Source organism: Lagopus muta, chromosome Z, assembly GCF_023343835.1.
Source record: "Lagopus muta isolate bLagMut1 chromosome Z, bLagMut1 primary, whole genome shotgun sequence".
NCBI lineage: Eukaryota > Metazoa > Chordata > Aves > Galliformes > Phasianidae > Lagopus > Lagopus muta.
Window position 1 is genome coordinate 70,571,010 of NC_064472.1, and position 14,688 is coordinate 70,585,697.

The 14,688-nt window shown below is 38.7% G+C and overlaps 1 protein-coding gene across 1 annotated transcript in view; it reads left to right on the plus strand.

The window, feature by feature from the left end:
* Positions 1-14,422, plus strand: part of SMC2 (structural maintenance of chromosomes 2) — a 22,596-nt gene extending 8,174 nt beyond the window's left edge. Inside the window, exons 11-25 of the mRNA XM_048932441.1 lie at positions 1,660-1,819; positions 2,340-2,457; positions 3,219-3,357; positions 3,543-3,662; positions 3,939-4,143; positions 4,696-4,831; positions 6,864-6,988; positions 7,779-7,972; positions 8,242-8,385; positions 8,632-8,826; positions 9,391-9,591; positions 10,353-10,469; positions 11,374-11,534; positions 12,842-12,989; positions 13,866-14,422. Of these exons, the coding sequence (XP_048788398.1) occupies positions 1,660-1,819; positions 2,340-2,457; positions 3,219-3,357; positions 3,543-3,662; positions 3,939-4,143; positions 4,696-4,831; positions 6,864-6,988; positions 7,779-7,972; positions 8,242-8,385; positions 8,632-8,826; positions 9,391-9,591; positions 10,353-10,469; positions 11,374-11,534; positions 12,842-12,989; positions 13,866-14,018 (2,316 nt within the window). The 3' untranslated portion in view covers positions 14,019-14,422. The remainder of the gene's footprint in view (positions 1-1,659; positions 1,820-2,339; positions 2,458-3,218; positions 3,358-3,542; positions 3,663-3,938; positions 4,144-4,695; positions 4,832-6,863; positions 6,989-7,778; positions 7,973-8,241; positions 8,386-8,631; positions 8,827-9,390; positions 9,592-10,352; positions 10,470-11,373; positions 11,535-12,841; positions 12,990-13,865) is intronic.
* Positions 14,423-14,688: the final 266 nt, after the last annotated feature.

Below are 14,688 nucleotides of genomic sequence, written 5' to 3' on the forward strand. Positions count from 1 at the left end.
ACTCAGCCTTTCCTCGTAGGGGAGATGCTCCAGGCCCTTCACCATCTTGGTGGCCCTCCGCTGGACTCTTTCCAAGAGATCCTTGTCAAAGAGACAAGAGAACCAGCTTTTTGGCTTGCTGTGGTTAACGCATCTCACAGTGCAGTTTGCTCTCCTGGCTGTCAGGCAGATCACTGGCTGATGCTGAGCCTGCTGTCTCTTTTTTCAGAGTTACTCTACAACTGCTTGTCTCCCAGTTTGTGCCTGTGTTCAGCATTGCTTCATTTGAGGCACAGCACCTAACATTTTCCTTATAATGTGTGCTGTTGCTGGTTGTCCAGTGTATGTAGATTTCTCTGCAAGGCCATTTGTCCCTCCAGGGAGTCAACAGCTCCTCCTAGTTCACTATCACCAGCAGACTTGCTCAGATGCCTTCTGCCCCTGCATCCAGATCACTGATAAAAATGCTGAACAGCACTTGCATCTTATCATTGGCACTTTGTTCAGAAGAATACTGTGAGGAACAGTATCAAAGGCTTCACTGAAATCCAGAAAGATTACATCCACTGCCTTCCCTTTGCCCACCAAGCAGTTGATCTTATCATAGAATGATCGAATATCCCATGTAGATGGGAGCCACAAGGATTGTTGCATCCAGCTCCCTGGCTCCATGCTTTTTCTTGGTGAGCCCATGCTGGCTATACCTCAAACAACACATCTAGGAGGGCACCTTTCCTAGTTGGCTCACTCAAAACTTGCAATGGGAAGTTATCTTCATCATGCTTCAGGAATTTTCCAAGCTTGTTTGTTGTGCTAGCGTGATATTCCTGGATTGTCTGGGAATTTAAAGTCTCCCGTGAGGGGGTGACTGATCCTGGAGTTTCAACCAATTCTCTAAAGATTAGCTGAACTAATAGTGAGCTACAGTAGACAACTACCATGACATCTGCTGCATTTATTGCCTGCTGCCTTAATCCTCACCTGAAAGTTCTCTGCTGTGTCATCTCTGACAGCAATGGCTGTATGGTCTAGTCACTCCCATATGTAAAACACATCATCTCCACCTTGCTGGTTCTGAACCGTCAGTAACCCTTTGTCTCAACACTCCAGTCTTGGGACTCCTCCCACCAAATTTCACAGGTATCTACGATATCATGTATCTGGGCCAGGGTCACATATTTTATTTTCCCCTGTTTATTCCACATGCTGCCTGCATTGGTATATAGGCATTTCTTCTGTGTTCCAGAACTCGCCACGCTACTTGGAGCAGCATAGGTGTTCCCATTGGCATTGCCACCCTCAGGTAATGCTGCACCATCCCTTGGTGTGCCTCAGTGTTCCTAATGCAGCCTCCCTCTCTGGCCCATCTTAGTTTGAAGCTCTCTCAATCGGTCACAACACGTTACAAGCCAGTCAAATATTTCCTCTATTGAGACAGGTGCGTCTCATCAGCACACACAGACCAAGAGTGCTGGCACCCAGAAACCCCCCTCTGACACATTTTATGCTTTTGTCACCCATGTCTTTAGTTTTAAGGGCCAAGACTGCTATTTGCCATTCTTGCAAACAGGGGGCATTTTTACAAATTAAGGGAGAACCTGGTTAGTGCATATGTTCTAAACCTGTACTCAAAGATTCTCCCTAAATACCTTCTGGTTCATGTTTTCTTATTCCTTACAGGCCCAAATGAAGTTGAAATATACTCAGCAGGAGCTAAAAACAAAACAAGCTGAAGTTAAAAAGATGGATGGAAGCTACAAGGAAGACCAGGAGGCATTAGAAGCTATCAGAAAAACAAAAGAGAAACTACAAGATCAAATGAAAAAGCTGAAATATGAAGGTTTTTATACAGACTTTTATGGGGATATATAATTTTATGGGGATGTGGAAAGCAATATAGAAGGAATAGAAAAAACAAGTATATTGTTTTCAGCCATGAATATATTTATCTGGTGAAATTTGTAGAAGTACTTTGAAATTATTCAGTTTTAAATACTGTGAGCCAATACTTATAAAGCTCAAACTTAAAGGACTGACTAGTTTCCCTGTTTCTTTCCATTCTTCCCAGTTTAAAACTTCTTAAAGGTTGTTTCTTGTTGCAGAAGATGCACAAAAGTGTAAATTGATGATCCTGAATTCATTTCAACTCAGATTTAGGGAGTAACATTACACTTTCTGCTCTGTGTATTTGATTTTGTTGAAGTGTTAATTTGTCTAAAATTGAAATTTTAAAATAATTTTACAAGTTTTTTCAATTAGCTGCTCCCCATGCATGTGTATAAACAGAACACAATACTGATTCTCAAATTACTGTGTTTCTATACTCTGTATGTTTTTATGCTCTTTGTGTTCGACTCCAGAAGCTGAACAAGAAGCCCATCTAGTAAAAAAGAAGAAACTGAGTTCTGAAATCAGTTCTCTGACAGAATTGTGTGAAAGTATAATAGCAAAACATCCTCATCTACGGTTTGAATACAAGTAAGATCTCAGTGTCACCTTGAAATACATTTTAAAGTGCTGTTTGGTGCATTTTATGCATGAATTATGAGACTATAAAAACTATTCCATCTATTCCTTGGCAGTTGTTTTTTTATACAGTCGGTGAATAATGATTCTCTTATCTGAGGCAAGTGAACAGGTTAGTAAAGTCAGGAAATACTAGCTGAATTCATGTTCAGAAGTGGAGAGGATACAGTCATTCTTAAAATACAACCTTATCAATGTAATGTGAATTTAGAAGCTTTATAACATGGTGCTGCAAGCTGTAAGTCAAGCTCAGTAGCTGAAACTATAGTAATCCAACAGTCTAACCTGCAAAAATGTTATTAATTTTCAGACATGCCTGAGGTCTGTGAGTAAACTTGCTCTGTGGAAGTCAATGTTGTGTCCATCTCCACCAAATATGTGTATCCTCGGATTTGTTCTCTTACGTAAAATCAACCTGAGTATATTCCTATAGCTGTGCTAATAACAGGAGCCAGACTACAATCAATGAGAACTGTGTGAACAAATCATACTGAAGTCAGGAAGGACATTCTTCTATTGGCTTTGCAACTGACGTTTTTCTGGAAAGTCTCTTGCTGTGAAGTAGTTAAACTAATAATTTCCTGTTTATTTTGTCTAATAGAATTAGAGTTTCTTCTACCATTGTAAACAATAGTAATTTCTAAGATAGTCTTTGAAGATGTCAGGAAGAGAACCAAGCATGTAGTTATCACAACTGATTTTGTTTTTCTAAGAAATCCAGAAAAAAATTGGAATCTGAACCACGTGAAGGGCCTTGTTGTAACTCTTATCACCGTGAAAGACGTAGCCACATCAAGAGCCCTAGAAGCAGTGGCTGGGGGAAAGCTCTATAACATTGTTGTGGACACAGAGGTACGTGTGTCACTAAGCAAGCATGTGCTTAGTGACTTGATGCCTAAGAGGTGATTGGGCCCAGGGACCTACTTAAATTAAGTCAGAAGTGTCATACACAGATACTGTTGATGAAATGATGCTGTTGGGATGCCATATTGTCTTAGTATTGGATATACTCTGAAAAGTAGCTTTTCTCATTTTAGACTACTGGCAAAAAGATTCTAGAGAAGGGTCAACTAAAGCATCGGTACACCATCATTCCACTAAGCAAAATTTCAGCCAAGTGTATTGGAGATGAGATTATCTCCCTGGCCAAAAGTCTGGTATGTAAATAAATACTATATTTTTACTGTATGCTGTTGTTTGTTTTTTTTTTTTTTGTTAGCATAATATAACAGCCATACTATTTCTGTATGGTTTGAGAGTTTCTTAATTTTTTTCCTCTCTCTATCCCTGAGCTATCCAATATTCAGATGGATTTTAATTGTGTTGCTATTAACTGAAATTATGTTTTAAAATGCAATGATGACTTAAAAAAATTATTGAGATAAGATTCTTGTAACTTAAGGCATACTAATTGCATTTCACTTTATTTCCAGATTGGTCGTCATGAAGTACATATAGCCATTTCTCTTATTGATTATAATTCTGATCTGCAGAAGGCAATGGAATATGTCTTTGGGACAACACTGGTCTGTAGCAGTATGGATAATGCTAAGAAAGTGACCTTTGACAAAAGAATAATGAGGAAAGCAGTTACACTTCAAGGAGATATATTTGACCCCCAGGGAACCCTTAGTGGAGGCAATTACTGTTTCTTATTCATATAGTAATTGTGTTTTTGTTGATTTGTTTACTGCTTTGCACATTTTTAAAAATGGAAAGAGGCATTTTTGTTTAAACTCATACTTGAGATAACATCATCTCTGAGAAGAGGTTTGGTGGTTGTACACTGGAGTAAGACTACAATTAGACTAGGAAAAAAACAATAAAATATTAGTATAATATAGTTTATATATTAGATACTTAGGCCTTATTTGGCTATTGAACCCTCCTGAAGAGGTTGGAAAGAATGCTTTGAATTCAAGCATTTTTTGGAGTATTTCATAATTAATCTGAGGTAAATTAATACATGACATCATGTGAAGTTGGTTGATTTCACAAAATTAATTTGTAGTCTCTCCATTGAGAACGGTTGCTTAGCTGTTTTTCTGTTTTGCAATGAAAACAAATCATGAGTTAAACCTGCATTGTAGCCAACATTTACAATTCACCATTTGCCAGAGCTGAATATAATTCTAATTAGATTGAATATAATTCCAGTTCCAACTTCGGTCTGTTTTTTTCTCTGAACAGGTGCAAGCTCAAATATTACACCTATATTGTCTAAACTTAAAACAATGAGAGAAGCTGAAGACAAAGTCAAAATAAAGAAGTCTCAACTTGAAGTTGTAGAGAAAGAGCTGGCAAACTTAAAGAATGTGGCTGAAAAGTAAGGTTTGCATTGTAAAAATGTCTTGTTATTTCTCTTATGTCACCATTAGCAGTTGGACAGATCAGTATGATGGGAAAGATATTACAACAAAGGTGCAATGACAGAGCGACCTGCATGGTGACCTAGGACCTAGATGTTCAGGCATGTGAGAGACATGGGAAGCCAGACTGGCAGTGAAGACTAAGGCAGAGCGCTCTTTGAGTACCTCAGCTGTCTCCATGCATCTTGTTGCCAGTTCTCCCTTATCATTTATTAAAAGGGGTACGCGCTCTTTGGCCTGTCTCTTCTGATCAATATATCTGTAGAACCTCTTCATGTTATTTTTCATGTCCCTTGCTAGGTTTAGTTTCATCCGGATCCCATCTCTATGTGTCCAGATGACATTCCTGTATTATTCTCAGGCCAGACATCTCTGCTTTCCTTCTTTTCCCTCAATTTGACCAGCAAGCCTTTCCTCAGCTGTGCTGCTTTCCTTCCTCTTCTGCTTGATCACTTATGCTTGCAAACTGGAGAGCTCTTGTGCTCTCAGAAAGTAAACCTTAAAGAGCTGCCAGCTCTGATCTGTTCCTATGTCCCTAGGAACAGTTCCCTGGGTGATCTCATCCCATAGTTCCTTACACTGCTGGATGTTAGTTCTCCTGAACTTGAGTGCCAACTCTTCTCTTTGCTAGATCCATACCCCTCAGGATCACAAACTTGTCTAGTGATGGTCAGTACAGCCCAGACTGGCTTTGATCTTAACCTCTTTAATGAGCTCCTCTGTGCTGATGAACTGGGTTGAGAAACTCTTCACCTCTGGTTGGTCTATCCAATACCTGAAACAGGAATTTATTCTCAATGGATTTGAGGAATCTCCTGGGTTGTTTGCAGTCCACTGTATTTCTTTCCCAGCAGATATCTGGATGGTTAAGATCCCCATCAAGATAAGAGCCTGGGAGCACACCACTTGTGACTGAAGCAGGAAGGCTTCAACATGCTCCCCTTGGTCAAAGGGCTGTAGTAGACCCTGACCACCAGCTGTACCTTACTGGTCTGCTCTGTAATTTTACCCCACAAGCTCTCAATCTGGTCATGGATGTTTCTTAGGCAGCTCCTAACAGTCTCTCTACTTCTTAATGTGGAGGGCAACTTTTGTCCTAACTGTCCCTCCTAAAGAGCTTGTAAAGCTTTTTAAAGCTAAAAAGCTTGTAGCCTTCAGTTGTAATATTTCAGTTGTTGCACTACCTTTCTCTGACAGCAATTAGGTCAGAGTTTGCTAACTGCACCATGATTTCCATCTCTTCCTGCTTATTTCCCTTATCTTGTGACACCCATCAAGAATTTCAGTTCGTGATAGTTCTTATTATTCTCCCAAGGAAATATAAAGATCCTAAAGGAGAATGAATATTCAAGTGATACTGCTGTAAGGATTTAAGTTAAATAATCTTAAAAGTATGTTTGAATTTTAAGCAATTCCTTCTTACTGGTTGTGCTTTTAAAAATAGAATTTAAAATATACATTTAGTTCTAAAAAAATCCCATGAGAAGGTAGCATTGGGCAGTGTGGTATCTGCCAGCTGGAATTATTTTTCAGATTGTTTTAAGTCATAACAGATTTCCAAAAATGTAACCAAAAGGAAGAAACGAGTTTTGCTTCTTGTTGTTTTGTTCAATGATTTTCTTATTTTACTGTCTGGAAAAACATGAGCTCTGATTTGTTTCCAAGCTCTGTGTTGCATTTGTTTGTTTTTAGTATATATTCTCAGGGCTTCATAACTATGAGTTAAATGCATAAGCTACTTTTCTACAGACTTCACAATTGCTTTTAGGCACATTTGAATTTATATATTTACACACCTCTATTTTTGTAAAGCTCTGTTAATCTCCTATAAAATGTAAGCTCGTTTGTTTCATAGTTGTAATTGTTGTCACTTATAGTTGTCACTGTGGAGTGGGAATATAAGCATTTCTGTCTCTGCTTATTTCAACTTGAAACTGAAATGCTGGGTACCCCTCATTATATCAGCATATATCATTACTGCCTTCAAAGGTACCAGCATCTGAAGCAGCAGTGGGAGATGAAGTCTGAAGAGGCAGAGCTACTGCAAACTAAGATTCAGCAAAGTGCTTATCACAAACAACAGGAAGACCTGCTTGCTCTGAAGAAAACTATTGGTGAGACAAATGTGTTTTTTATCTTGCAGTTAAAAGCTAATTGCAGAGAAAGACAGTTGACAGTTGAGAAGTAAAAAGCCAAGGGAAAAAATAGCTTTGAAAATATTTGTTTTATATTTTGGAGTATGTCCTAGAATCATAGCTGGCAAACACAGGTATGGGGCTCAGATAATGTTTTTTGTGCCTTTCTGAAGTTTGTGTCCTTGTTAAGGATTCCACATACATGTTTCAGAGTAAAAGAAAAAATGGCTTTGTACTGACCTTATAAAATGCATTTAGTCCTATATTTGTGTGATTTTTTTTTTTTTCAAGCCATCTTTTTCAGGAGACAGTGTGGGTTAGCAGTATAAATAATCTGAATGATAAAACAATGGAAATAAGTACTGTTTATGTAACTAGGGAAAAGTGTAAAAGAAATCAAATGCAGTGGTAAGGAAAACAGTGAGAGAAAAGAATGGACTGAAATAATAATGCATGTGTATATTGTATGTGAAGGATTAAGTTGTATCTGACTAGATGGCTGCTCCATGGTTTACTTCTTGTTCATCTGTTTGCCCCTTTTTCATGTTAATTTTAATGATTGGTTTTCTGTTTGGTGCCCTGCAAATAACTGGTATCAGTGTCTCAGGAATTACTGAAATAGCTGACTTCAGTAACTGGCAAAAAACAGCCAGCTGTGTTTTGTTTTTTTTTTTTGTAGTAGAGTCTGATTTTTATTCCAGAGAGAGGCCAGGATTTAAGCTTAAGGATAATAGCACTGTTCAATCTTAGTACTGTACTTTTGATTCAGTGGAGTGTGAAGAGACATTAAAGAAAACTGAAGAGAGCCAGAAGAAAGCTGAAGAAGAGTATAAGGCATTAGAGAATAAAATGAAAAATGCAGAAGCAGAACGTGAGCAGGAAATAAAAAATGCCCAGCAGAAACTAAATAGCGCCAAGAAGAAAGCAGATGATTCAAGCAGAAAAATGAAAGAAAAGCAGCAGGTAAATCTCACCTCTACTGCTATTTTCTCAGTGCTACAAGTGTTTCCAGAAGTCAGTTTTATTCTGAAGTTTCAATCCCATCAACTTCACAACTTAAATATTTCTTTGTAGTTACTGACATGTAGAAATTTGTGATACTTTTGTGGTTTTGCTCCATTCAACAGAAGAGCAAGAGTTGTATTATCTTCTGCAACATTTACTCTATCAAATTAAATGTCAATTCTTTCCACTGAAGTATAACCATAACAAATCTTAAAACATCTTTCTAGGAAGTTGAAGCATTAGTTCTGGAACTTGAACAGCTGAAACAAGAACAAGCCTCATATAAGCAACAGAGTGAGGCGGCACAACAAGCAATCGTGTCCTTCCGGGAGCAAGTTGATGCTTTGGAAGACGAAGCATTTAAGACAAGGGTAAGAGGGAATACTATATTATCAGTTTTGATGTTACTGAGGATCTCTTAAAGCTTAAATTGCATTGTGTATTTTTTTTTTGCCATTTGGATTCTCTTGGCAGCACTGAATTATTTAGCCTTGGCTTTAGCAGGAGTTGGGTGTGTTTTTTTTGCTTTATTACTATGTGTTGATTTTTTCTGCTACTCCCAACTCTGTAACATCTGCTTTTGTAAGAAGTTACCAGCTGTCTGATTTTCTTAACAGGAATCTCTAAAGAACGCGGAGAACAAGCTGATCAAGCAAAAGGGATTAATGGCAGAGCGAACTAAAGTTATCAAAGCCAAATCTGCAGAGATGGAGAAATACAGAGAGCAAAATAATGAACTGCAGCTCAACATGAATGCGTTAGAACATGACATCAGCAAGTATCAACAAGAGACTGCTGATGCCTCTTCCACGGTATTTCATAACTGTGTTCTTCTTTGCATCTTGTGGCCAAGTGATTATTTCCTTCGCTTTGTGCAAAGGAAATGGCCTCCTTTTCTTTTTTTTTTTTTTTTTTAAATAATAAGCACTGTTTCTCTTGCACCTCTTTATGTGAAAGAGGAGGAGTGGAAACTGTGAATTGTAACAGATCATTATGGATTCATAGAAAATATGTCAAAGAAGGTGATCAATGGGAAAAAAAAGACACAAAAACATTCTGATGTTATGGATAATCTGGGTAACCAATTAGAGAATCTAATCCAGATACTCGGCAACAATGGCTTAGTCCAGATACAGGAAAATATGTTCCAAGTAACGTGGAAGAGCATACTTGAAACTTCCCCCAAAATCTCGATCCCCCTGTGGTCTTGGATATAGCATGAAGCACGGTGAAGGGATCCACCTGTGTTATACTGGAATGAAATAACTGATACTTTAGAGTGATTTTAGGACAGTAGCAGGTTGGGTTTTGTTGTTCTGTTTTAATTCAGAATTTTAAAAATAAACTAAAGCATCAGCATGTCTTCTTGTGTACAGTTGGACAAACTGCTGAAAGAGTATAAGTGGATAGCTTCAGAAAAAGAGGTTTTTGGCCAGCCAGACACAACTTACGACTTTGAAGCCAGCAATCCTAAAGAAGCAGGTCAGAAGCTGCAGAAGCTGCAGACAAAAAAAGAGAAGCTGGAGAAGTCATTGAACATGAGAGCTATGAATTTGCTTTCTGAGGCAGAGGAAAGGGTAAGCATTCCAAATTTTAACCTTTAGAAATTGAGCATCTTGGGTATATTGTATTTGTGATGTGACTTAATATATATTTTCATATATTCTGTTCCTAAGTACACCAAAGTATAATCTTCTTGATATAGCTGCTTTTTGTTAGATCATATTAGTTTTATATTTTGAACTACTTACTGTGTGCTAGTAAAATAAGTTACACATAACAAAGCTATGGCTAATTTCAACACTTCCTACCACAGCCCTTGCTAAGCTGGCAGCAGTAGCACTGGGCAGGCTTTGTGTCTGTTGGCGTATCTGACTAAGTATCACAACTTCGTCAAAGGCTGCGGATCAAGAAAAAGAAGCAAGATAGCTTGAAGGTGTTCCAGGGTTGTCTTAGATTTGTGTGTATCCTGAGGATGTTCCAGTTTTGTCTCAGGACTTGATTCACTGACCTAATGTTTCAAATACTGGTTCTTAATTAGAATTGTCCTGTTCTTCCTGTGTGCCTTCAGAAGTATCCTTTCCTGCACAGAAAGATAAATGGAGCCATGGTTAACTTTTAATCAGAATGCAACTTGTGGAGTAGTGCTGATTTTCACCTTTGCCAGATGCTGAAAATTCTAATGCTTTAATTTGCAAACAACACCCTAAAATTTAAATCCAGCATACAGCTGAACAAATGCTTTGGATTTCAATCTTGTGACTAATTTTGTGTTTCTTAATTACACTCCCACTGTTTTGTGCTTTGTTCACTGAAATCACTTTTCTTCTTGCATAAGTATAATGACTTAATGAAGAAAAAGAGAATTGTAGAGAATGACAAAGTAAAAATTCTTGCAACTATTGAAGAGCTCGACCGAAAGAAAAATAAAGCTTTACACATTGCTTGGGAAAAGGTATGTCGTTTGAAATCTAATCTTAGCACTTCAGCCTGTATTTTTTTGTTGGGGATCAGATTCACTTTAGTTCACTGCTTTGTGTACTTGTATGAAAAAAACTTGTTTCTTTCTAGAACTGATCTCCTATGCCTATTCAAATATTTAAAGTATGGAGCAGAAACTTCCATTTCTTCTGTTTCAGCTTACTTTTGAGGGTGGAGCATGAATTCTCTGTGAACTGTGGAGACAGTCAAATTTGCAGAACTACCTTTTTCTTTTAGTGCCCACGAGAATAAAAGTTAAGCTACTGGCATACAGATGCCATTGCCTCTTAAATAGACTGTTTTGCACAGAGCCACAGAATGGTTTGGGTTGGAATGGACCTTAAAGATCATTTAATTTCACACCATCCTAATGTGGGCAGGGACACCCCTAGACCAGATTGCTCAAAACCCCACCCAACCTGGCCTTGAGCACATCCAGAGAGGAAGCATTTGCAGCTTCTCTGGGCCACCTGTTCCAGTGCCTCACCAGCCTTGCTGTAAAGAATTTCTCACCTGTCTAATTTAAATCTCCCCTCTTTCACTTCAAAATAACAACTACAAAATCTATCATCTTATCACTTTGCCCCCTGATAAAGATTCCCCTTCTACCTTTCTTGTAGGCTCCCCTTAGGTAATGAAAGGAATTTCTGTTTTAGCCAGCTTTGTCTAAATTGTCCTGTGTACTTTGCTAGGCTTGCTTTGATTTCAGTATAGCTGAAATAAAATACTCACTCTGTGTTCTAAACTTTAAGACATGAGAATTCATTGAATGAAGTTGATGAAGAAGCCTAGAGCAACGTGTTGCCCATCACCAAGTTTTTATAACTGTGCTTCTGACTCAAATCACGCTCACAGACCTTTCCTGGTGTCACTTCTAGGTGAACAAAGACTTTGGTTCCATCTTCTCGATGCTTCTACCAGGAGCCAAAGCCATGTTAGTTCCATCTAAAAAGCAAAGTATCCTAGATGGTCTGGAGTTCAGGGTTGGCTTAGGAAACATCTGGAAGGAAAACTTAACGGAACTTAGTGGAGGTCAAAGGTTGGTAAACTGTGGTGTGTTTTTGGTTGTTGTCTTCTTTTCCATTGCAGTTGTGGATGTGATTGGTCTCTAACCAATCACAACTTTACACATAACCAGTTATGCTTCAGAGCTGTTTCCACAGTAGACTGTCTTCTTCCATCCTGGCTTCATATCTAAAGAATGATCAGTTCAGTTTCCCTCAAAGGGGAGCTTGACTTCAAAGAAGGCAGCGCTTAGCATATAACAACAAAATTTTGTAACACAAAGGAGTGACAAAAACGTATGATGGAAAAACTGCAGTCGCTAGGCAGTACTGAGGTACTGCTGACAGGGCGTGCTCCAGCCTTCGAGTTGCAGTCAGTGGGGGAAAGCTGTAGAATACTACTCTAGGGAAGCAACTGAGCCAAACAGGGCCTGCACTGCAGGAACACCTAGGAGAAGTGGCAAATGACTGTTATGGATGACTCCCAGCCTGATGTAATCCCATTTACCATAACATTTTGAAACAGATTCAAGAACCCTTAGGTCCTTTGTGTGATGCAGCCCAGAAATGCACACAATGCCTTGAAGCGAGGCCACGCTACCACTGCACCTAGTGAGAGAACCAGCTCCTTGACTGGCTGTGCACCCTACAATGCAGTTTGCCCTCCTGGCTGTCAGGCAGATCACTGGCTGATGCTGAGCCACTGATCACCAGCAGACTTGTTGAGATGCCTTCTGCCCCTACATCCAGATCGCTGACAAAAGTGCTGAACAGCACTGGCCTTCAAATTGAGCCATGGGGAATCTTGGCCCATGGACTTAAGAACACGGAGCTGATTCAATCCCTCCCTTACAATTTCAGTCACCACAAACAGAATGTAACTGTTTCCTGAGTCATGGTCCTCCAGTTCAGAGGACAAGACAGCCCAAGATCCTTCGTTAATATTAAAATAATGAGGCAAAAAACAAACAATAAAAAGAATCAGATGCCTCTGCCTTTTCATCCTTTCTTGGGTGACTTACTTCATCCAGCATCAGAACAGTGCTTTCCTTAGAGCAACTCTTGCTGTAGAAGAGCAAAAAATGTCCTCTGGAAGAGAGATTAATCATAACCCAGCCAACCTGATCTGCCAGTAAAATAATTAACAATACTGTTTCTAGCAAAAGGCTCCACATTTCTTAGTGAAAAGTTGTGGCAGCAGCTGTTCTTGTTTCTCTCTCCCCAAAACTCACAGCATGAATCTGCTTCTCAGAGAACATTTTAGTACTACCAGATGATTGCTGTAATAAGTGGAAGTCTCAAACAAAAGCATAAAATATAGCTTCCTTATTCTTTGTATTAGATCACTGGTGGCCTTGTCCTTGATCTTAGCCATCCTTCTCTTCAAACCTGCTCCAATTTACATCTTGGATGAAGTGGATGCTGCTCTTGACCTTTCTCATACCCAGAATATTGGACAGATGCTTCATGCTCATTTCAAACAGTCCCAGGTATGCTCTTGAAACTACTGTGACTGTTTATTCAGCTTTGTTATTTTCAGAGGCAGCCAGCTCCTGGGCATTCTGAACTGCAGAACTATTTTATTTCTGAGTCATTTCAGCTGGATTTGGCTTATGGCTTGGCAACTGAAACTTTTAAGTATTACCTCTTCATATAAGCAGTTGCTGCACTGGTTAAGAAAAGCAGGTACTGACAAGGAGGATGGTCTGTGTACAGCCAATTAGAGACATAGCCCACATACCAGGGTTTGTTTGTTTGTTCTTGTTTACTTGACAGAGTTCTTCAGTCTAAAATGAAAAATGTAAAATAGTATGGGTGCTTGTGGAAAGGATCTTGGGGTTACTGTGACCTGCCCACCCACAGAACTGAAGGAACATATTCTTCTGAATGAAAAGTAGTATGTTTACTTGCTGGTAAATGTCACCTTTCCAAATTATGGTAGAGAAGAGAGGAACAGCTGTTGCTAGTGGTATTGTAAAGCAATTTGAGTTGCAGCTTTAGTGCATGAATAATCCTGCATTCTTAGAAAAATTCAGGGCAACATTTTCCCAATGGTCAATGATCAAGAAAGGTCGTATTTTATTGTGGTGCTACAGCAGGACAGGATGTGCCAGCATCCTGCACTGAGTAAACCAAGCATGTAATTCATAAACACAAAAAATGATGGTGTGCATTAACCCAGCATGTTCTATGAGGCTTTCAGTGGGAAAAAAAAAAATATATATATATATATATACACACAAGCAGTATTAGTAAGATAATACCTAAGTGAATTAAAAGTAATCCTCTTTTTTGAAGTGTTTCCTACTTTTTTTAATCTTTATTTGGACAGTAGCATTTACTTCACACTTTCTGTTTTGTTGTAGTTCCTTGTGGTGTCTTTGAAGGATGGAATGTTTAACAATGCCAATGTCCTCTACAGAACCAAGTTTGTTGATGGTATATCTACAGTTTCAAGACACTGTCAGTTAAAAAAAAAGCAGCCACTGAATGAGACTTGCAACAACAAAGCTGAGTAACAAACGACACAGTAATGATGACTCTAGCATTCTGTGTTCCTTGATAATAGGAAGCCCGAGAATCACCTTTTAAAAAAAAAAATCATTATTTTTATCTTGATTGTTTTTAAGTCATTGTTTTTAGCTTTTTTAATAGCTTCAGTTCATGGCTGAACTGGAGCCTTTCTCTCAGAAAGGTGTGATGAATGAAGCTTGCAGCATTTACAGTTTTCAGAAAACCTGCTGCAAACTAAGATACTGCATTCAGCTTTTATTGTCAATTAAAGTGCTGTATGTGTATGTAAGTTAGTGTAAGCTTTAAGCTGTGTAAGCTACTTATTTGAGAGAAGTACGGTGTGTAGCATTTTAACTGCGAATTTTTAGTTGCTTGCTAATGATTCTAATAAATTTTAAACAGAAAACTTTTCCTTTCTTTTTTTCTTTGCTGTTTTTCACCCAATAAGGCATAGTTAGTTTTAGTTAGAATTACAGTTTTAACATGCCCCATCCCTTGATTATAGGGACAGACTCAACCTGTACCAACATTTTATTGTGGTCTTCCCTCTGGTATAAAATCCCAAGGTCCACATCTTTGCTCGCAGCACCCAGAGCCCACAGGCAGCAGACCCTCACTCAGCAGCAAGGCTCCCTTCTTGATGTGGGCATGCTGTTGAATTAAGGAAAGTTAGGA